A 24,252-nucleotide genomic window follows, 5' to 3' on the forward strand; every position below is an offset into this window, starting at 1 on the left:
TGACACACAAAAGAAATGTAATAGACAAAAAGTAATCCAAAGACACACAGTGTTTCTTTTCATTTCCTCTTCATTTAATAAACAGAAATAAAAAAGCACAGCCAAAAAAAAAAAAAAAAACATTTTGTTTGATCCATTTAAACTCATGCCTCACATGCATGATTTTGATCCAATCAAGTACATCAGCGAATGTGATCCACGATGATTCATAGCCAAGACTAGGAGACAATGGATGTCACACAGTGACAGGATCAATGGAAATCGCACACATATGGTACTCCTGCGTGCAACGCCCACGAAGCATATGAGCAGCGAAGACAGCCAATGGAATGTTTTGAAAGCAGCAACTTTTTTGAGCGCACAATTTCAACCCCCATGGCCTTTTTTTTTTTTCATTTGGCACAGTCAAGGTGGTGTCTGTCACAAATACCCATAGAAATCAGGAAAAAAACGACAACTAGAAAATGACAAATAGTTTCATGGTAACAAAAAAACGTTCATTGTCTAGAGAACATAATTTCAAACAGATACTCCATGGTTTGACAAATCAAACAAATCAAACAAATCAATGTGAATTAATCACTACAAGTGCAAATTAGGCTAGTAAAATCAAAAAACTACACAACATACAGTATACACAATGATAGGAGGGTCCAGCCACGCACAAAGGCTTGAGATTGTCAACATATAAATTTAGATAAATTTCACATTGAGACATGGTCTTGAATTTAGTAAGCTCTAGCACTGACTGCTGATTAACACAATGAACAAAAAGTAACATTTCAAGATGGCAGTTAGCATTAAAACTAAATTTGATTTCCGAAAACATTGTAAGTCCATAATTTATTGACTCTAACGTGGACAGTAACAAGGAGTCAGTGGATGCAGTCACGATTAAAAATCCAGTGTGCTACTAACTGTGGTCATGGACTAAGATCCGCATTTCAAGTCGCCAATTTTTTCTCTCTGAATGTGAAGAATATGCCTCACTGTGCTTTTACAAGTCAATGCAAAAAGCGAAAGGAACGGGAAATAACACACATCAATGTTATCCTTCATGTTCAATGGTCAAAACCTTGCCTTGAAACGATATCTTGCATCCTTCATAAACGCAGTGACTACTTGGCTCCCACAGCTAGAAGTAAAGACTATGTTTTCTTTTTTTAGATTATGCCTTTCAAAAGTAGCTCTGTGCATTACTGATATGATCAACTAAACTACTGTCTGCCGGTCTCTTGAGAGCCCTATCACAGTGCTATTCATCTACACGTTAACTCTTCCAGCAAGGCTCCTTGCTTAAACAGAGGGACCAAAAAAAAGCTATGTCATGTGGCGTCGATGTTGGCTTGTTTGTTTACTTGCTTGCAAGCCTTTGTTGCTGGTGGGGACTTATAAACAACCAAATAGACAATCAAAGCAGTTGATGGATAAGAGAAGAAAACACCTTTTCTTGTCATCACATTAATACTGAACATGTATGTTGAGATGCTATCCTCTTCTAAACATACTTTCACATTATGATCTAAAAAAAAAACCGTGTCTGTCGTGTGCCATCACTGACAGTACTTAAGACTTAGCTTCGCTGTGGAGACTGAAACCTGCTGCCATTTCCAAAAAAGCCTTGGTCACCAGTGGGGTTCTAACGCGCATTTTGGATTGCCTCGACTGGATGAGCTGCCCAGTAATCTGTGCTTGGCACAAGAATGGAAGGACAATAGAGAACATCGCACAATGAGACACACCATGGCTAATCACAAAAATGGCCTATGACGACGACGACGACGACAACAACAACGACGCTGCACTACACACACACACACACATACACGCACGCACGCGTAGACAGCTGACAATACAGATGGTCGCGGGTAGCTGCTGAGAGGACAAAGACTGCAGGTAATGAGGCTGGCAAAGGGCTCTCTGGCCATCATGAGCTGCCTCTGTGGGGGGAAATCATCCTCTGCCAGTCTGAGTGGCATTGCATCGTCACGTCCCTCTCGGCTTAGCAATGGGGTGGAAATTCAAGTCGTTCAGTGGTAGCAAAGGGTTGACTGAAATGAAAAGCACCTATGCCAATTCTAGCATTTTTTTGTTTTGTTTTGTTGTTGTTTTCTTGGATGCAGACGTTATTTAACGAGCAGAAGAACGTTTCCCCCCGCGGTCAGAGGAGCAGCTGCCATGGGCTAAAGTAACACTACTAGCAGTGTGGTGGGAGGCACTGGACAGTGCACGTAGGGGTGACCTTATGAAATCTGCCTCATGACCCGAGTCACAACGCATGCGCCAACTGTGTTTGTCAGGTAGGGTGGGTGGGCGGGGGAGGGGGGTGGGGGTCTGAGACAGACACAACGAGGTTGGGGGAGGGGAGGGGAGGGGGGGGGGGGATGTGAGCAAAATAAAAAGATAGGTAAACTGTAAACAAATGTCCTCATGGTCAGTTACTGCTAGTGCCTCCAGAGATGCAGTTAGCAACTGAGGCATGATGGGTGTGAATAAGAGCTGTTTGTACCATGCTTGCAGAACAGAAACTCCGCACTTTGAAGCCACTTGAAGGTGAAGCCCACGTACTTTAAGCTGTGTCCCCCCCCCCCCTCCCCCTCTCCTCAACCTGTCTCCCCTTGCTACCCAAACCCACCCCACCCACCCGCTATCTCTCTACTATCCCCGCTATCTAGAGGTCAAAATCGAACTTGATGCGATCCTCAAAGATAGCGATGAGCAGCATGAGGGCGAACCCGGTGAGCAGGCCCAGGTTCTGCAGCAGGAAGTGGCCCAGCTGGCAGCGCTTGTGCTCCTCGCTGTCTCCGTGGAGCATCTCCGGCAGCTGCAACACAAACCCACAGGGCAGGCCCCGTTTAGATGGGTCCACATCAACAACAACAACCTTCTGTCGTGATACAGAAAGTCTACATGGGCTACTGACAATCTGGACAACAAAAAAAGCATGTTTTTCAGCCACCTGAGGTAGCTATGCAAGACCACAGAGCAGGCCGGTTAACATCAGATAATTTATCAGCCATCACTTGTAAGTACTGTATGTAGGTTGTAAGTATGTAAGTATGGCAAAGCATTTGTGTGTTGATAGCAAAACCTTTAGGGCTCAGGCCAATTATGGGTTAACAACTCGTTTTTCAGCCACCTGAGGTAACTATGCAAGACCTCAGAGCAGGCCGGTTAACATCAATAGAATAGCTAATCAGATAATCTACCAACTTGTTATGGTGCCTTCATGTGCTATGGTAATAATGGTAAATACCAAAAGCCGAGGTCAAAAATGCACATGAACACCATCTCATGTGGTATTTTCCCCGGGGCAACTCGTAGAATATTTTGATGGACGAGTTGCCGAGATGAGATAACCTTTGACATTTTCAACATGGCGGAGAGCAACGGAAGAGTTGTGAATGATAGCATTGTTTACTACTAAAATATTTTTTGATACTGTTAGCAGATATTTTTTGTAGCCTATACAATGTTGTGTCATTGACAATTGTAATATAATGCTTTGACACTCAGGGTACATTTTTAAAAAGCTGTTATGGTTTGGTATGGTCTGCCCAGAGCGATATGCTAGCTAGTGATGAGTGACAGGTAATTTACTCATTTCCTAACAGTACGGCAACAAAGCACTTGAACACAACACACTGGTAACTACCAGTTCACAAATGGAAAATATCATCTTTTCCATAGCACGTGAATGCAGCATAAGTATTGTATGCAGGTTTTAAGTGTGTAAGTAGATATGTAAGTTTTCACATAATATAATATAGTTTGCAAGTATGGCAAAACATTTGTGTGTTGATAGCAAAACCTTTAGGGCTTTAGGCCAATTATGGGTTCAACACAAACAACTCATCAAATCTTCGTTCATGCTATAGAAATTCTACATTATAATTGACTTGCCGTGGGAAAAGACCCTGACAATGAGTAACTGACAATGAACAGAAGAGTTACTGTCAACATGTTTTTCAGCCACTTGAAACAGCTACCGTATGTAAATTATTATACAATTGTGTTTGCTCTAGTATGGCAGAAACATACAGTATGTGTGAGACAAAAAAAACCCTCCAGGAGGACTCAGAAGGGTTTCTTAAAATAACTCTAAATAACATCCATCCATACTGCCCTCAGCATAACAGGTGTAGCCTATGACTCATACGGAAACAACCTGCGGCCTCTAAACTCACCATGTCCACCAAAGCCACGTAGAGGAACATGCCAGCGGTGACCGCGAAGATCCAGCTGGTGACGTTGTGCGTGTACTGACCGACGGCCGTGCCGATCAGCATGCCCACGTAGGCCATGAGGGCCGAGAGGACGTTGTAGACCAGGGCCTGTTTCACGGACATGCCCGCTTTTAGCAGCACCGCAAAGTCGCCTGCAACAAACAAAAGCGGTAGCCAAACAGTTAGCCGACTGCCAATAACGAAAGACGAAAGACAAACGGACAAATTCAAAAGTTGTGCTTCAAGCACACACTGCAGGATGTCAAGCTCAGAGGACAACTTATGGGAATGTTTTTCACATGTCAGACGAGTAAAGAAAAAAAAAAAAAGCCTTCACTCTTCATCTCTTCCCCCGCCCCCGCCCCCGCCGTTAATGATGAGGGCACGTTGTCGGGCTGCCGGCTCATCCATCACTCGGAGGGTGCGGGCCAGACACCACCCTTTTAATTACACTCCGTCTCTCTCGCCACTCGCGCAGACCTCCCCTTCCCTAACCGAGTCCCCGCTTCCACTCAGTGTCGCGGAGCACAATTAACACACCCGTCAACGGCAATTAGCCGCGCCGCGGGGCGGTAAAGACCCTCCATCATGGCCGCCGCCCCGCAGGCTGCCGCTGTGCGGAGAGAGCTTTGTTGTCGCGGCGTTGAGAGATGCGTCTGTCAGGTGCCAGGGGCACACAGCTGCAAGGCTCCCCCGAGGGCCGAGCAAATTTAGCCACTACATCTTCGCTTCCTGGATGGCGCGCACAGGAGGACTAGGCACTGAGAAACTGTCTTGTTGTTGCGGCTGTTGCTGTTATTGTTGATGTTGTTTACGTCTGGTCCCACCCATTAAGTCATATCGTTGTGTCTGCTGCTTTTACTGTCTGGCTTTTGAGTACATTCTGTTTTTTTTTTTGTCCTCCCCCAACCAGGAATGTTTTACACCAGTAAATCTCAACTTGCTGAAAAGCTTCAGGAGGCACTGAAATGATAAATGGAAAGCTCTCTCCCCTGTGAAGTCCTGTCTGATGGGAGCCCGCTTGATCAATAAGTTATTTTGCCCTGCACCTGGAGAAGAAAAGCTGCTCCACTTACAGCTCAAAATAAACGAGGCAAAGTGTCTTGTAGCAGCACATCGAATAGCAGCGTCCTTCTCGTAGAACACCCAAGAGGCGCATTCTTAAAGTCGCTCTCTCCTTCATTCAAAAGCGTATTTATGAAAAGATGAATGCTTTGACGAACGGTTTGCTAAAATGCTGAGAAAGTCGCCCAAAAGTCACCCAAGCAGCAAGTTTTGACGTACCAAGTTCATGAGGCAGTTCATGGCAGAATACGGCAACGGAGGTACTGATGCCACCCGTGATGTTGGCACTGAAGGCGGCACCTGAGAAGGAAAGACAGAACTGTTAGCAACGTTAGCATTACAATTCGGCACTGCAAATGTTTGCCTGATTTACTCCGTATTAATTTAAAGACTTAAGTCTGACTTTGCTAGTCTAACCCAGTGGTTCCCATCCTGGGGTCTGGGGACCCCAATAGGGGTCGCCAGAGATTGCAGGGGGTCCGCACTGAGGGGTGCCAGGGCTGAGGTTGTGAGGTTGTGAGGTTAGCAAAATTATATTTGTGCATATTAAATGTATAAAATCCCAATAACACACCCAGTTTTATAGTTGAATAAAACAATGTATTGTTTGCTGTTAGGACTCTGGTAGGGATGCAACGGTACAGTTTTGCCACGGTTCGGTTTGTATCACGGTTTTTGGGCCACGGTAACGGTTCGGTTTCAATATATCAATATTATCTTGGCTCTAGCATACAGGAGGTTATATTTGCCTTTTCTATTTCAAATCAACAATGTGCTTCTACTTACACTTGCAGAGAAAATATTAAATGCATAGCCAGACACAGATGAAGCAGAATCACAAAAATGTATTATAAGAAAAGAACACCATCATTGCCTTCTGTCATAAACAGGCAATATTATCCATAGTGAAGTGCAGCATAAAGTAATGTGTAATTATTTATTTATTATACCACTGCTTGGTCAAATTTCCTATTGTGGTGCGCTATTTGAAACGTGCATTATTTTTCTATATACCGCACGGCTATGATGTATTTCCCTTCTTTTGGGCTTATTACACTTTCGCCAATGTGAATGTAACGGTAAAAACAGCAATGTTGCATCTAAGACAGCGGCAATATAAATGAAAATGATAGTAGCAGTGGTATAAGCGGGATAATCAACTCCGCGCCCTGTGCGTTTCTAGGAAAATAATGTAGCCTATTTATCGAAGTGTCCGCCTGCGGCGTCGGGTCCTTATTACCACTTCGAACGTGCATTATTTTCCTATAAACGCACCGCACGGCGCGTCGTTGATTATCCCTTACCTGTTGTCTTACAGAACATACAGCCCTTTTGTAATATTAAGTAGGTTGCATAAAATGTAAACTTTAAAAGTCACTTTTTCAACTTCTCTCTTACACATTTCGTACAGTTCAGGAATCTTACTGCTGAAATGCGTGCCGGAGGGGATATTGAAGCGATGATCGAGAACATTTATCATGTAGCGAAATCCCATACCCAAAACCACCGTATAGGCAGGGCATCATGTCTTTTCCTATGAACACGCCAATCGCATTCGTTATGTCTTTGTGTTTTTGGGAATTATAGGAATATTGTTGCCGAAAGGCTGCAGCAATGGATGGTTGGGTTTTCGGTGGCAAACTAGCTCTCCGTGCTGCTCCACTAAAGGTTACAGCCGGGTGATGATGGCGCAAATGGGCCGACATGTTGGGTGTGTTACCTTTATTAGGTGATCGTTGTGAAGCAGTGCTTGCACACTGTGCTTTGTTTACTGACGGTCTTTTTGACTTGTTCGTAGGCTACTTCGAATGTCGCCATGATCGTGCAGCCGCCGGTAAAGTTTGTTTCTTCTCACATGACTCCTTCATTTGCATTTCAACGTGCTTATTGGGTCTTGGGAAATTCAGTAAAATTCTGATTGGTTGTTGCAAGGTTGACGAGAGGCAAGCTGAACAGTCAGAGAAAACTCATCCCCCGGGTCCTAAGCACTCCTTGCTATCGCTCCCAGGCTACGCGCGTGCAATAACCTTGTATTAAATAAAAAGTTTAATGTCGCGTATACCGAAATATTGCGGTTTAAGTGAGTCTATTGAACCGAACAGGCCAAACCGAACGGTTCAATAAATTATTGAAAACCGTTGCATCCCTAGACTCTGGGTAGGGGGCTTGTCTTAAGGAAAAAAGGTTGGGCAACACTAGTCTAACCTATAGCAAGGCCATCACTGAAGTTGTGCATTCCATCTCCCATGATGACCATCCAGGCGATGCTGGCGACGCCCGCGTCCTTCATCTCCTGCTCGGAGTGGCAGTGCGCGTGCGAGTGGCCGTGGCCGTGCGAGTGCCCGTGCTTCTTGGCCTTGGCCTTCCGGCCGTTCTCCGTGGCCTGGTGCTCCTCGGCCTCCGGCGGCTGGCCGTCGTGGCCGTCGGTGAGGGCCAGCGGGGTGGTGGTGGTGGTGGGGGGCGTGTCCGGCGGCTGGAGCTCGGACAGCTGTGTGTCGTTGTGGCTCACTTCGCCCGGCAACGGCGTGCCCTCTGGACCTACAGGACACAGGGGGGAACGTGAGCATCGACAGACTGGCCGACAGTCAGATGTAAACTGGCGACATGTTCCTAAATACATCCCCCTTTCAATCCCTTTCATTGGTTTTCTTATGCCACATCATTTTAGGGGGAAATGGGAAAATGCCAACAAAACCAGAACCATTTTCAGAAGTCAAGTTTCAAGTGTTGCCAAATGGCCGATACTGTTCACATAAGGATAAATACAGACTGAAATAGTCTCAAATGTGCTTGTAAGGTGAAGCTAGCATGTAGTGTTTTCGTGTCAAGATCCACAAAATGTCTTTTCACTGCCGTGACAAGTAGGCAGGCGAGTGAGAGCGGTGCTATGGCACATGACAGGAACAGGTGCTTTACCCTCCGTAAGTGGCTTCAGGTGCAACCACTCAGCGTCGGAGCGACGGTTCAGCTTGTGGTCCGACAGCTTCCTGCCGATCTTCGCCTCCTCGCTCCTCTTCCTCCTCCGACACAGGGTGCCCTGGAAGCAGCAAGCGCAGGTGCGTGAGACAAGAGTGCTGGAGCCGCCGTGCCCCTTCACGCCTACACCTTAACTGTTGTCTTTAAATGACTCAGTGAGTGCAATAACTCAACATGTCAAGCCTGGACTAATTCAACCTACAGTGTATGTGTCCTCGTGGGTTCTTGTAGTTCATGCTTAAAACTTTGCAGTTCATGTTGAAGTATTTGTAGTACCTAATCTCCAGTTCTCTCTGATCTAGTTTTCGTGCTTTTACGCGCCCCTAACCCCCTCACCCACCCATCCATCACCCCCCCCCCCGCCGTTTGGCCTGTGCAAGGCTGTTAATCCCCCTTTCTTTTGTGGTGCCTTACCCCCTGGTCTTTGTAGTGCTTGAACATGCCGATGCAGTGCTCGATAACGAAGAGGAGGTAGATCCCGCCCAGCGCCATCAGGCCCTTCCACACGGCGTCAAACTCCTCCAGCAGGTCCCTGTTGTCGTCCACGGGCTTGTCATGGCCGTGGTCGTGGTCGTGGCCGCCTTGGGACTAAACGGTCACAAAAGAAATTAAGTTATTTACGACACATCTTATTGCTTGAGCTGGTAATGTCATGTGTGAATGACCGAGGAGAATTTTCTGTGGAAATATCATATCCTTTCATTAGCTTAGTAATCCTGTAGGCTATAGCTGGTAAGCAGCGTTGTTAGGGAGATTATTTTGTCAACAGGTAGAGTTCCATGACAATGACACGACATTCCATTCATTAATGTTGGGAGTGACCTAACTTAAACCAATAAAATCCACGAGTCGACGTCAGAATTAAAGTCAATAAAATGAATTTAAATGGCAATTGCTGAGGTGTCAAAGCAGTGTTTGTGTTGAGTGAGTGCCTGCGTTGTTGGAAGTTGTGTGTGTATGTGTTTAAGTTCAAGGTCAAGTTCACTTTATACGTTATATGTATGTGTGTGTGTGTGTGTGTGTGTGTGTGTGTGTGTGTGTTTAAGTTCAAGGTCAAGTTCACTTTATAAGCTATATGTGTGTGTGTGTGTGTGTGCTCACGTGTTAGTGTGACAGTGTGTTTGTGCGTGTGTGTGTGTGCGGTGTCAGTGTGTGTGTGTGTGTGTGTGTGTGTGCGGTGTCAGTGTGTGTGTGTGTGTGTGCGGTGTCAGTGTGTGTGTGTGTGTGGTGTCAGTGTGTGTGTGTGTGTGTGTGGTGTCAGTGTGTGTGTGTGTGTGTGTGTGTGTGTGTGTGGTGTCAGAGTGTCAGTGTGTGTGTGTGTGTGGTGTCAGTGTGTGTGTGTGTGTGTGTGGTGTCAGTGTGTGTGTGTGTGTGTGTGTGTGTGTGTGTGTGTGTGTGTGTGTGTGTGGTGTCAGAGTGTGTGTGTGTGTGTGTGTGCGGTGTCAGTGTGTGTGTGTGTGTGTGTGGTGTCAGTGTGTGTGTGTGTGTGTGCGGTGTCAGTGTGTGTGTGTGTGTGTGTGTGTGTGTGTGTGTGTGTGTGTGTGTGTGTGTGTGTGTGTGTGTGTGTGTGCGGTGTCAGTGTGTGTGTGTGTGTGTGTGTGTGTGTGCGGTGTCAGTGTGTGTGTGTGTGTGTGTGTGTGTGCGGTGTCAGTGTGTGTGTGTGTGTGTGTGTGTGTGTGCGGTGTCAGTGTGTGTGTGTGTGTGTGTGTGCGGTGTCAGTGTGTGTGTGCGGTGACAGTGTGTGTGTGTGTGTGTGTGTGTGTGTGTGCCACAGGACTCACGTGGGGCAGCAGGTGGAGCAGGGCGTCGCCGCTCAGCGTGCCCACGGCGAGCGCCACCAGGAAGGTGAGCAGGAACTTGAAGCAGGACTGGTTGAGGATGGGCACCAGCACCACGCCCAGCAGCGACAGCAAGCTGATGATGGTGATGGACACGAAGCCCCACAACCACACCATGGCTGCACAGAGAGAGAGAGAGAGAGAGAGAGAGAGAGAGAGAGAGAGAGAGAGAGAGAGAGAGAGAGAGAGAGAGAGAGAGAGAGAGAGAGAGAGAGAGAGAGAGAGAGAGAGAGAGAGGAACGAGAGCCATTACTCAGACGCCTCCATGACATCTAATGGATCTGGGGCCATGGACATGAGTGGAGATTCAACAGAAGTTAAATGGTTTAGCCAAAGATCGTATAGTTACTAAGATGAATCATAAAGGGGTTTTTCAATGGAATGAAATGGCACCCATTTCCGGCTCCTAAAGGGGCGTGATCAGTGACGAGATAATCGGTTTAGAACGGTGTAGAATCAGCAGAAGCAAATATTTATTGTTTGTCTACAGGGACTCCCCCTATGAACGTCTAGTCATCATCCAAAAATAGCCACTAGGTTGTTCTTACACCAGACATATCCTTTTTTAGACTTTGTACTTCAAATTAGGGCCCTATGACTTCACTTCTACAGGAAACCCTGTTCTTGGTACATACAGTTTGGCAATATACTTATATAAGCAAGCAAGTACCATCTGGATCCAACCCAGAATGGGTCTTTCCTGCAAAACAGGAAACCTCAAGCCTATTTGCAAAGAACCGTTGGAAACACATTTGTCAGACAAAGCAATCAGCCAGAAGTTTAGAGTTGTTTTGTCAGGATGTACTGGTAAAACAAGTTACCTATGATACTCATGAAGTTGTATTGAATTACATAAACTTACAAACTGAGGACAGAAGAACTTTAGAGACCATAATTAATTTAAACTAAGTGTTATTGTTGGTTGCGTACGAATCACATTGAACATCCTTTAAAGAGCACAATGACCAGCCAACAACAGACAGTGACAATGACGGTGTCAATCTTCAGTCACAGGCAATTCATTAAGGTAGAGAGGATTACCAGCCATAAATGGCGTGAAACTAAATGGAACTTTTTCCTGGCAATAGAATACTGCCTGTAATTATGAGCCTGGCATCACAAACTGGCAGCTCCTGTCAAATTACCGGGGATGCAGCCATTCCAAGTCGACTTCCTGACTAATGTGCATTCATGTGATAAAAAAAAAAAAAAAAAAAAAAACACTTTTAATTATGCTCTTTACTTTAGATTTTGTTTCCATAATTTGAGTCTATGAAACTCTTAAGTATATGCTTCCATCAAGAAAAAGAACGGAGCTTGGTCAAAGTGAGGTTATTACAAGTAGCATACTTCTAAAATTTGGGGGGAGGGGGGGGGGGGGGGGGGTAATAATCATCATCATGATGACTAAAAGACCGTTTTCTGGTTTCATGAACTGAAAATGATCATTGTATCTCAACGGTCCATCCGAAAACAGACCTTCACAGTTGGGATAAGAAGACTGAAGCCATTAAAAGCTAGTATGGCCATTTTCAACAGCCAAGCCAAGAGGCCCCTCCCAGTGGGGAAAATGCAATCTCAGAGGCCGAGATGGCCACAAAGCACTCATTAACAGGCTATTAGCCCCTGCAGACCTAGGACCTGCTGAGCAACGTGGGCAGAATCTTATCGTTCGTCCGCTCTCTTCAGCTACTGCACTCTGTCCAAATTACTCTTTGAATTACAACAGGAAGTTACTGTAGCTAATTGTTCAGACGGGGAGGTAAATGCTCTTAAACGTGACGGGGAAAGGTTAGCAATCCCTGCACACTTTTAACTGTGAAAGTCGGGAAATCCTGTTTGGTTCTCAGTCAAGAGCATTACATGCACCCTCTACCCTTTTGTAAGTAGCAGCTATGCTTAAGTGACTGACATTAAAGATAGTTGTTAAATATAAACTTTTGATCAAGTCCATTCAATACATTGCATGTGTAATGATGAAGATAAATGCTCTCAAGTTGCTGTTTTTTGTCAGTGGAGCATCCGGGGATATTGGTATGGGCCAGAAAAAAAGCAAAAAAAAAAAAAAAACTTTTTTCAAAAGTAATTTCATTTTATCTTTGCCCATAGATAAACTGCTCATCTGGAACAGCCACTGTTCATCTTGTGGCAGATCTAATACCAAAACAAATTGGTGCCTGCTTGGCCCTACACAGGACCCACACATAAACTCTATGGCCGTGAGGCCCTGTCCCCTTTGGTTTAACACCACTCAAAGTCTCAGGAGTTTACAATTTTATTACCACCGGTTATCACATTGATAACAGCAGTCAGTCAAGGAGGGTGTTCTGTGGATAACATGCCAACCAGGGTGGGAATTATACCGAGGCCATGCGCCGTTGCCCTACACTTTGGCCTAGATGCCCCGTGGAATATAAACCCCATCGTACGGCCACAGTGGCCTTTATGCCCCTGACTTAGGGTTGCCAACCATTCAGTATAATACGGAATCGTCTCGTATTTGACCTATAAAAGTCTTGTTCCGTATTGAACTGATACGGAACGCTCTTTGCTCTTTGAGTGAAATTCCGGTCCGTCACCTGATAATTTGCTGCGCAATTGATCACGCGATCGCGGAGCGACAGAAAAAGCAAGCAAACGTTACTGCAATCAGAAGGAAATGCTAGCTAATTCGATGTGATTAAACATAGAACCATACAATTAAGTGGTGGTATGAGCTTTCATTGAATGCATGCGTGGTGTGCGTGTTTGCGTGACAGAAACTGAAACTACACGATAACGTTAGTGTCAAAGCTTTGCTTCAACCTGTCGGATTAAGGCTATATAATTATTTACATTTAATAGAGCAACGTGGATTCCCGCAACTTCCATACAAACAGGGCAAACATTGTTTAGCATTGAGCATTGTTTACCGGTAGGCAATTTGAATATAACATGGTCAGAAGATTGTAGCCTGTCTTTCATTTAAAGATCTCCAGATTTACGCCTATCTGCACGGCCGTTTACCATTGACAAAAGTTGGTATTGTGTTTTCTTACATTCAGGCATTCAAATGAAATTTCATTATAAACCATCTCATTTTATTTCTCCATTTGCCTACCAGAGTGTAGACGTTTTCAGACAGCGGTGTATTTTCGCAATGTTCACAGACTTTTACTTTCAGCAAATAGCCTGTGTCATGTCTGAATGTCCGCTATCGTCAGAAATGTGGCAGGTAATTATCGCAGAATGTGCAGAAACCTGTCTGAAAATGGCTTATGATGCTTACATGAGGGAAACATCCCAAAACAATGGCACCCATATTTGCTGTTGTTTTCAGAAGTATCTCTCATGCAAACATGCAAAAGAATGAACTATTGTAATTATATAGCCTATCTTACATTAGTAAAGCAGACCACTGATGTCCATAGTTTTCACAAACTTTTTGTAAACAATTTTGGCACAAACATTGACTGCTTTGAAGTGAAAGTGCATGTCTAACAATATAGCATAATACTAATTGTGATATGATAATCATAATGATGATTTGATGGGGGGTGGGGTGAGGTAAGTGTATGTGGGCCCTATGACCCCAAAGTCTGCCATGATTGGGCCTCAACTTAAAGAAGTTTGACGCTGCGTTAGCGTTTCTCAAAGCCTACAGCGGCTAGCGAGTCTATGTATTTGTGTCGAGAAAACCCTGAAATGAAAAACCATCGAATTTTACTCAGTGGCCTTTGTGCCCTATCATGTGGCCTTGGTGCCCCTAAAAAGAAGGTGAAGGCCAAATGGCCTTGCCCCTAAAATGACGAAATTCCCACCCTGATGCCAACAGAAAAAAATGATCTTTTATGGAGGACCTTTAAGTATCGGCACCTACACGTGCAGTTAGTGACCATATTGTCTGGGAAAAGGGTGCAATATCCCAGAGGAATTTATGTTTGAATTAGCTTTGGCAGAACACCGTGACTATCCGTAGTAAATTGTTATCAAGGTTTTGATATGACAAATGGCACCATATCAATGTCAGGACCTCCCATGTCAAAGTAAGAGGCCATGTGCTATTCAATGAAATCACAGGTCTACTTCTCAGAAAAATAGAGTGACCACGTGGTTAATGAAGTTGTAAAATATCATAACTACAACCAATTTTGAGACATTGTGGTCTTTTCCAATGTTTTTTTTGCAGCTCTAGCTGTTTTTGTAAGTCCACAACTGTTCTATTTCACAACGCATTGACAGCACACATTTTCATGGGCCTGATTGAGATCAATGATCTACTGAACATAATTAAGCCCTCACAGCTGTGCTACACTGAGTAAAACCTTCAGCCGACACGGCATGCTTCATACGCTTTATAATTCCCCAGGAATATTAATATTGTGAAATAACTGAATCTGCTCCACGCTCTCCCCACCTCCAGCAACAGCATCAGCAGATCGTTACTCATCAAGATCAAAACACGGGTAGTTCTCCTACCGGTTTGTTCTTGTTGGACGTTCTCATACTCCGTGTGGCGTATGCACAGGCGCCTGTCGATCTGATAGAGCAGGGCAGGACAGATGTAGGTGAACTGGCGGGGGGTGATGGTGGACTGCGGACTCAGCCCGTAGTACTGCAGCAGCTGAGTCAGGTTCAAGCACTGGGGGGTTGAAGAAAGGAGAGGATATTAAAACAAAAACAAACAGCAAAAAAGAAATAGCGTGCCTACAAAACAGAGAAATACATCACTAAATATGTCATGACATGCAATGCTAGGAGCAATCTGCATGCACTATATGAGACTAATGATACGTTTATGATAAGAGGACATTCAAATATACGCTTGTGTTGTTTTTAACACATCTTTATGTCCAGACAGGAACAACACAGTTTTGTGTTGCTTCCAACAAACTCGTTTTAAGAGTATACCATGACATGAATTCAACAAAAACATACCCTTAGCGAAACAAAGTGTTCAGTTTTACTTACTTTAAACTAAACATACATAGCTTACTTTTTATGTACTGATGAGAATTACACTAAGTTGAATTATACTTGACTTGTAATGATAAGTATACACTATACTTATCCTGATGGAAAAGTCTAATATTTTCTTGTACTTGTCGCAAGAGGCTGATCTTTGAGATGCTGCATGAAAAATTCTCATCTCATCTCACTGTATTTTACCCTTCCAGCAAACTTATATTTTATCAAGGATATACTTTAACTATATCTATATATTTTTTTGGTAAGGGTAACTTTGGTAGAGGTATCACGATCAGTGTTTGGATCTCCATGTTAAGAAGCACCTTGAGTCGAGGAACTCAAAAGGCCTACCGTGTCATGTTGGTGGAAGTGGTTGTCAGAATGAGGCTGTGCAAGCGATCTCTTTTCCTTGTTTGGCACTTCTCGCTTCTTTTTCTGCGAGCGCCTATGTCTGTGGTCATGGTTGTGGTCGTGATGGTCATGGCTGTGGTCGTGGTGATCGTGACCGTGATCATGGTCGTGGTCGTGATCGTGATCGTGATCGTGATCGTGATCTTGAGCATGATCTTGAGCGTGTCCGTGCTCCTGTTCCGTCGCTGTGGGTGGCACAGCGGTGGTCGTCGTCCTGTTTCTGTTGCGCTGGCCGCCCCTCTGTCTCGGCGGCTTCCGGGCCCTCCTGGTCACTGGGGCCGGGGTCGGAGCTTGCGTCGGGCCGGCCTCCTGGAGGCTCGGGTCCGCCACGTTAGCGTCGGAGTCCAAAGTGGGCCTCTGCCGTGCCCGCGTGGGCTGGGCGGGGACCTGCGTGGGCCTCGGTGCCCGGGGAGCGGGCGTCCGACCGTCTGTGCTATTGCCCGGGGTGCGGTGCTCGTGGTTGTGGTTGTGGGGGTGTGGGTGCGGATGCTTGTGATGGTGGTCGTGGTGGTGGTGGGGGGGCGGCGACTGCTCGCTGTGGACGTGGTCGCCGCTCTCCTCCTGCGCCCGCGCGCGCACCTGGACGGACCCGTTGCTGTCGGCCGCGCGGTCCATGGCCGCGGCGGTGTGATTGCGATCGCCGTGCTCGTCGTGGCTGTGCTTGTGGTCATTGTCCTGGTCGTGATCGTGATCGTGATCGTGATCGTGACCCTGCGCCTTAACGCGCCCACTGTCCTGAGCGTGATCGTGATCATGGCCGTGATCGTGGCCGTGATCGTGGCCGTGATCGTGATCGTCCCGGTCCACGGGACCACTGTCCGCGGTCGGCCCCGAGCTGTTCCGACTACAGGGGAACGTGTCCTGCCCGGCGGTGGTGTGCCCCCCTCCTGCCTCTGCGTTGTTGTTGTCGGGGTGCTGCTGCGGGTGGTGGTGGTGCGAGTGTGAGGTGTGGCGCTCTCCGTGAGCGTTGTGGTCATGGCCGTGGTGGTGGTGGTCATGGTCGTGGTCATGGTCGTGGTGATGGTCGTGGTCGTGGTCGTGGTCGCGCGCGTGGTCGTGGTCGTGGTCGTGGTCGCGCGCGTGGTCCAGCAGGTCCAGGTGAGCCACGTGGTCGTGCTCGTCGTGCTTGACGTCGAGCACCTTGACCTCGCCCAGGCCCAGGTTCAGCAGGAGGTTCTGGAAGGCGTGGAAGCTGAGCTGGTCGCCCTGGCTGTAGCGGTGGAACAGCTTCTGGATGTAGTAGTGCTGCTCCTTCTCCGCCTCGCTGATGCCGCCGCCGCCGCCGTCGTCGCCCGCCTCGCCCGCCGGACGACCGGACGGCCCCACGTACGGCGCCTGGGATATCTGCAGGTCGTTGTGGACGTGGTCGTGGTCGTGGTCGTGATCGCGCTCGTGCTCGTGCTCGTGGTCGCTCTGCTCGTGCCCGTGCCCGTGGTCCAGGTCGCCGCCGCTGCCGCCGTGTCCGTGCCCGTGTCCATGCCCGTGTCCGTGTCCGTGCCCATCGCTGTGGCAATGGCTGCACTGGTTGAACAGGAAGGTGAGCACGCAGATGAAGCAGAACTTGGTGTGCGCGTGGACCCTCATCTTCTCCTCACTTCGAGACGCCTTCGTTTAGAAAAAAAAAAAGCAGGAAAGCAAGAAAGAATGAAGGAAAGAAAGAAAGAAAAATAGACATTTAGATTACACATCCGCTGCTACTTAAAAGTCACCAGCACAAACAAGAAAGAGAGCAAAAAAGAAAAGAAAAACCTCTTATCTAATAGTTAATCACACTAACAACAACAATGTGCCCTTACACTGCTTTCTCCTGCACATACTGCCAGCATTATACAGTGCGGGGTAGGCATATAAAAAAAAAGGTTTCTCATGTGGCTAGCCAGGAGCAAAAGTAATTCCAGTCAAGTGATCTCCATGCGACTGTGTGGAGAGGCCTACAGGCTTGGGGAGGTGCAGGGTGGTGAGGTGCAGGGTGGGGGGGGGGGGGGTCGGGGTCCCTGAGGGGGCACTGGGCAGGAGCGGACGAGAGGAGAGCACATGGCCCACACAGCTGGGATGAAACAGCCCCGGGGGCAGAAACGCCGCATGACACTACTCCCGAGCGCCAGGGCACTTGCAGCAGCTCAGCTCATCAACGGTGAATAGCCGAGGCGGAGCGAGTTGGCATTCCTGCACGTAAATGTGAGGCTTGCCAGGGGAGGGGGGGGGTTTAATGCCATACAATAAAGCGCCTTCAGATTAAGGACCAGAGTTCTGTAATATCCAAAAACCCATTCATAGACCTCACGAAACGTTTAGATGCCTAATAATGTCCATAATTCCGGTTCAGACACAGCACCTTCCATGAGGGCAGTCACATATTTCACCTTGAATGACCTCAGGTATGTGTGTGTGCAACACCCTTTGACACTGCAGACTTGCAGACTTGTTCAAATTTAACTGTTCAAAGAAAACATGTTCACCACGAACGTTCACCACTGTTTGCCAAATTTGAACGCACCTCAGTTGTCACTGAGCAGCTAGAGATGGCTGGGCGGAGACCACAGCATGTGAGGAGATCAGCCTATGGTCTGACCATGAGATACTGGCTATCTGCAATGAACCTGCCGATTTCCCACTGACTGGAGAATGTACAGATATGCATTACACATGTGCACACACATGCATAAAAACACCACACTGTGGCAGTGGCAGTGGTATCTATCTTGTATACATCGGAAAACAGCTGACTGTTGGGAAAAAAAAACATTCCTGAGCTCAGACTGGTTTTGGGTGGGTGCGTCTGGATCTCTCCTCCACCAACAAACCAGAGTCAAATGAGAGCCCTGATACATTGTCCTGAGGGGACATACAAATAATGCAACAACGAACCCGAGGTTCTCAACCTTTTTGGGACTAAGGCACACCAAAGATCAAACCAAAACACCAAGGCACATCGACTACTGGGTTACTGATTGGAACGTTTGTCGCACACATTATTATCTAGATCAGTGGTTCCCAACCTGGGGTCCAGGGACCCCAATAGGGGTCGCCAGAGATTACAAGGGTCCGCACAATGTTGCCTGGGCTGAGGTTGTGAGCTTACCAAAATTATATTTGTGCACATTAAATGTATAAAATCCCAGTAACACACCCAGTTGGATAATTTAAACTCTGTATAATCCAACTCAAAACATATTTTTGTTCCACATTTAAATTCACGTAGCTATGTATTACCTGTGACCTCTGAACATGCATAAGCAACCTTCAGGTCGGGCTAGGCTAGGCATTGGTAATTCATCCCCGGACCCTGATGGTTGAATAAAACAATGTCTTGTGTGTGTGTATGCGGGTTGGAGTTTGGGTAACGGGCCCTGGCTTGTCTTAGACACAGGCAAGGGGGCCCTCAAAGAACAAAGGTTGGGAAAACACTGAGCTAGATAACAGGAGTGTCCATTCTCACGCCCTTTTGTTTCCCTACACAGTGTGGTCTTGGGCTAAGACCACAGTGATAGGCATATGCTCACATGGCTTTGATTGAGCTATTTAAACAGAGAAGCTGTGTTACTGACGCATTTAAAAAAAACAGCTCTAGAGCCTATTTCATGAACCTGTTTAAAAGCCTCTCGGTACACCGGTTGAGAACCACTGCTCTACACAACGCAACCACACAGTCTCCTGAGAGTGGAAATGGAGACTACTGATGAGAGTAAATTAGGAGCAGACAAATAAAACATGAACACAGACAAAACAAAGTGGAAAACATCAAAACGCTAAAAGCTTAAAACAGACATGAAAGAGAAATGAGTACAAAGGATATCCTTCTCTTGGTTCCCCTAAAGTTAACACACTAACATTTATATTCAGTACTGATCCCTGGCTTAGACTACGGCACCTTGGACCATTTTTTTATGGTTAAGTGTTTAGTTTTTACACTTCAAACTTTGGTTTGCATTGAATTGTGCTTACCTTGCCATCATGGGTTATAAAGCCTCTAAGCCAGCCTTTAGTAACTTATTTTTCTCTCTACATAGTAGGTGAGCGGAGTCCAATTAATTAGCCACGTGCAGAGCACGCAAACCCAAACCAGAGTTTAATCAGCCAATTCCACTGCAATATCCTATTGTATCAATGGCAGTTTATAAAGTCCCTTAATTTGAAATCAAAACAGGCTATTAAAGGAACTTACTACACTCACAGCTTAAATATAAACTTAATCTAGAAATGAATGCAGTTCTGCAAGGAAGCAATAGTGGTCAATGTAGTGATGGTACTACCGGTGTTTTCTGTCGTGATACTTAAAAGTAGAGACAAAATATATCAGAAGATGGTGAGACAGTAACTTAGCATCTCAATCTTGAATTTCCCCTTGGGGATCAATAAAGTATCTATCTATCTATCTATCAACTAAACCTTGAAACCAAGTATCGATTCTAATCGACCGCATACGAGACTGACCTTTCACATGAGTATTTAAAGGCAGGATATACGCAACACCACATCCTCAAAACACTGCCATGTGTTTCACTACCCATTAGCTAAATGCATGCACAAATGCTAAGCGTCCTCACATTAGAATACAAACATCGGATTCGCCACTGAAGCGACAACAGAGACTTCATACACAGAATACTGTCTAACCAATTTCACACACTTCAGCCTGGCAATACTCCTATTTAAAACACTGCAGACAGACAACAAAAGCAGACTCTGTGCCCAGTGACTAAATCAGTACAACAATTCCAGAGTGGCTCTAGACCCACCACGCAAGCATGGAGTACTTACGGCTCGGCCTTGCAGCAGTCCGTCCCCGAGAGTGTGTGAAAACTGAATTAAGCGGCCGTGTGTGTGTGTGTGTGTGTGCGTGAGAGTTTGTGTGTGAGACAATGGCCAAGGTTTTGGTTTCAAACATTAACGTGATTACAACCCTTCTTCAGAGAGCTGCCCGACAACACACACTGTTTATAAACATGAGACCGTGTTGACCTCTGAACCTTCGGGCGAAGATAGGATGAGGCAAGACCGGAACTTATTTTAAGATCCTGCAGATGTGACAAACAAGCCCCAGTATGGCTCCTCAATGAGTTCTTTGTTGCCCCGTATGACATTTCCGTGAGCCGTCTTGTGAAAGACTTTTGAAGGGGGCAAAGAGAATCATGAGTTACAAAAGCTATCATCAGATAAGACTAAACGGGGGTTCTGGAATCCACGGAGGAAAACAAATAACATTAAACAGCAAACAGCTGGTTAGTCTACCGTGCTCTTGTACAGTATAACCATGACCACCACGAAAGGACTATACCTGAATCCCAATGCATTCAATTGGCTGTGTTTAATGGCAGCAGCTACGATGCCAAACACTTTTGAGGCAAGCACAGTGCTAGGAGGGCAATGGATACATGTCTAATGTTACAACTGACTGAAATCTGAGGGGGGAAGTGTGCGTATCCATCGTTAGGTAAAGCTGTTAGACTTAAATGACCCTTCACTTGGCACCAAGCTTTGCTTATACATGAGATTATAGGTTATGGTGTGTGTTTTTGTGTGTGTGTGTGTGTCTAGGCATATGCAATAGGATTAACACCACTGTATGGGGTTTGTTTTAAAGGGCAGGTCCTACGAGGGAAGGGTACATGACAGCTTACTCACCATATCTGAGGGCTTCTTCTTCAACACCACTGCAAACGAAAAGACCGGTTTAGTGTTTGTCAGGGGAGTAGAGTTAATTGGCCATGCCTCTCTGACGGTATGCCACTCATAACGAAACACACACAAACATGCAAAGCACTGTTTATCTTGGAGGCCTGCAGGCCGAGTATCTAAACATACACAGTTCACAGCCACACACATCCTACACAATCCCAAGAAGTAGTTTATGCATCCAAAGCTAAAACGATAGACCCCTGCCCTAGCTGTTAGTTGACACACAGCCTACAGTCTTGAAGACAACAAGCCCTATTAATCGATGAAATAGCTCACTGTACAACATTACAAAAGGCAATCATATGACAAAACAAGGTAAGGAGGACAAAGATGGGAGTTCACCCTACAGACTAGCATACCGTAATGACAAGATGCGCCACTTTGGCCCTCGATTCAGATCCACTGGCCTTTATATTTCCAGATTTTTTATCCAGATTTCCTGTTTTTCTTTCCTTTTTTTTTAGCTGAGAACAGAAAAAACAATGGATTAACAATGTGTAAACTGGCACCATTACTTAGACTTCCTGGTCAAAACAAATACCAGGACCAGGCTATTCTTTATTGACAGTTGGGACATTTACTAGGTAAGACACGTGACAGAACCTTATCTTCCAATGCAATAATCTTAATTACCTGTATCACGGCGGTGTGAGTTTAAAAGTTTAAACGTTTTTAATATCAGGATAATTGAGAAACTCCATAACTGTAAAAATAGTTTTGCGTGCACAACACTGTGCTTAGCCATCAAGGCTGACACAGAGAGATGCTGGAGCATATCGAATATCTTGAATCGACAGCCTTCATTCGCCAGTAGACCTGCAGCCACGTTTGCACGATTGCAAAGCAAGAGAGGAGGACCGGGTGGGGCCGGGGGGGGGGGGGGGGGGGAGAAGAAGTGAACAGCGGGCGGCAAGAGAGCAGGCTCGCCCGGCGGGCACGGAGCAGGGGGCACATTCCTGGCGCGTAGCGGAGCGAGGTGAGGTGAAGCAGGGGGCTGCAGACTCGGTGTGCTGCTCATCTTCCGCCTCAGACAGAGGAAGAGAGACAAGAGAGAGAGAGAGAGAAGAGAAGAGAGGAGAGGAAGAGAGAAAGAGAGGATGAATGAGGGAGCCCTTAAGCCGCCTCATATGACTCTCACAAGGCCCCCTATCGACCCCCCCTTCCCCGGCCCCCTATCGACCCCCCCTTCCCCAGCCCCATCTCATCTCCGGCAGTCATGCGTGAGTCCCTGCCGTTGCGAGGCAAGTGCTTCGGCCTGCGATTCCGCGGGAGCCCTTACTGTATGCGGCGGTGCTCGCACGGTGGGGGGGGGAGAGGCCGCGGATTAACTCGTACAGGCCTGCAGGGAGACATTGTTCCCCCCTCTAGTACGCTCGCATTCCAGCGGAAATTACACTCCCTTTTGTTTCTCCTCTCTCCCTTCAATCCACTGCCAAGCCATCAGCCAACGAGATGATGTACACTAATGGACAGATCACATGTGCTAGATGTGCACTGATCGAGAAGTTGACGTCTTGCAGGAAGTTGAGTGTCATGCAGGAAATGATGCACAATGAAGTCTTTCACCTTATATGGCAGATACTATACTGTACATGGGTCACAAGCCTTTTACAACCCAAACACACAACAAGGGTTGTCTGTGTCTGACTTCCATTGTCCAAGACTTTTAAGGATATTAGTCAAACCAGGAGGGAACACACAGGACGTGGTCAAACATCACAGCCAGACATATTAGGCAACATTACACAAAACCTATGAGCAACAACTAAGCTAACCCCCCTACAATATAATTTGTCAGCATCTATCAAAAATTCCAGACAGCGCCACACCTTCAAGCAACGCTGGAATGGAGCCGCTTTCACCGTCAAAAGTGCCAATCCCAACTAACAGGCAGCCTGTCAAGGATGAGAAAGGCGCAGCCAGCCACTCGATTGGCGCATGTGAATAAAAAAGATCTCTTTCCTCATGTGAATGCGTTTTCCTAAATATGTCAGCGGAAGACCCGAAGGCAGACAGAGACGACGAGCAGATGCATGAGAACACATGGGGCCCCGCGCAGCAGATGGCACGATGGGGACGGCAGGCGTTTGCTGAGGACTTGGGCGAACGGGGAAAACACGCCACAGCGATCTCAGCTGAAGGCGCAGCAAGTGGAACTGACTGTTCGAATGACCAGCGCCGCAAAAAAAAACAAAAAACAAAAAAAACGACGGGCCGACCCAACTGCAAAACGGACGGAACACTGGGCCGAACTGCACAGAAATGTCCACGCCCACAACTTGGGTTTGTCATCACTCACAATAGCAGGGAGTACCGGCAAAGATCCTTAATTATTGACAAGATAGAGCAACGTAATGCATCTCTATGGAAGCACAATTCGAACAGTTCCGGTCTGCTTAAAGAGGCGTGTTGCAAAGACGTCATAGTGGGATATCGATCTCTGTCAGATCGGCAAGCAGTTCAGTTTGAATGTTAGCAGGTCTGCTTAAAGGGGGATTTAGCCCCCCTCCCCCTTGTGAAGACAGAACGCGGAAATGATAGAACGTTTGTGCCTCTCGCTCCGCTTTACCCTCTCTGGTACCGGGGCAAGCCAACAACAACCATTCTGTCGGCAACAGCCATGAATTCAGACAAATCCACTGAGTGGAAAAAATAAATAAAAAGACGTAATTTTCCATTGGTGTCTATTGTGTCATAGGGCTTGATTCTTAGCATCAGTTCAGTACAGTGGTAAGCAATATCCTTGGTTTATGAAGACACAGAATGAGGTTAAGCATGAATGCACCATATGGCAGCAAGGAAAGAGGTTAAGGCCCCTAAAGTTTACAAAGTGCTGACACCTCTGAGGTAGCCTACCGATTTAAAAGGGCACTAAATCCGTATTCAGCGTTATAAAACACAACACAAGTTGCCTCATAATGCATCATTTCAACAGCTAATTTCTCTGGTACATACTAACGACCAACTAGGCAAAAACAAAAAATCCCATTTCCATTAAGAATTCTACCCCAGCTTTAGACACCCAAAGACTGGAAGATGGTCCAAAACCCATCAGCTCCAACACAAATCACATTACAACTAATCACACTTACGCTGATTATTCACAGAGA

At 46.4% G+C, this 24,252-nt stretch overlaps 1 protein-coding gene across 1 annotated transcript; it reads right to left on the bottom strand.

Annotated features, from left to right (window-relative positions):
* Positions 1 to 52: 52 nt before the first annotated feature.
* On the bottom strand, positions 53 to 22,253 carry slc39a10 (solute carrier family 39 member 10). The gene is made up of 12 exons (XM_062534440.1): positions 21,776 to 22,253; positions 21,502 to 21,606; positions 21,089 to 21,117; positions 15,404 to 17,068; positions 14,564 to 14,726; positions 10,049 to 10,224; positions 8,682 to 8,855; positions 8,208 to 8,328; positions 7,497 to 7,829; positions 5,511 to 5,591; positions 4,188 to 4,378; positions 53 to 2,824 (listed from the first exon to the last, which is right to left on the bottom strand). The coding sequence occupies exons 3-12, from the start codon at positions 21,089 to 21,091 to the stop codon at positions 2,672 to 2,674; spliced, it is 3,060 nt and encodes a 1,019-aa protein (XP_062390424.1). The 5' UTR covers positions 21,092 to 21,117; positions 21,502 to 21,606; positions 21,776 to 22,253; the 3' UTR covers positions 53 to 2,671.
* Between the last annotated feature and the right edge of the window lie 1,999 nt (positions 22,254 to 24,252).

Source organism: Sardina pilchardus, chromosome 4, assembly GCF_963854185.1.
Source record: "Sardina pilchardus chromosome 4, fSarPil1.1, whole genome shotgun sequence".
NCBI classification, from domain to species: Eukaryota; Metazoa; Chordata; class Actinopteri; order Clupeiformes; family Clupeidae; genus Sardina; species Sardina pilchardus.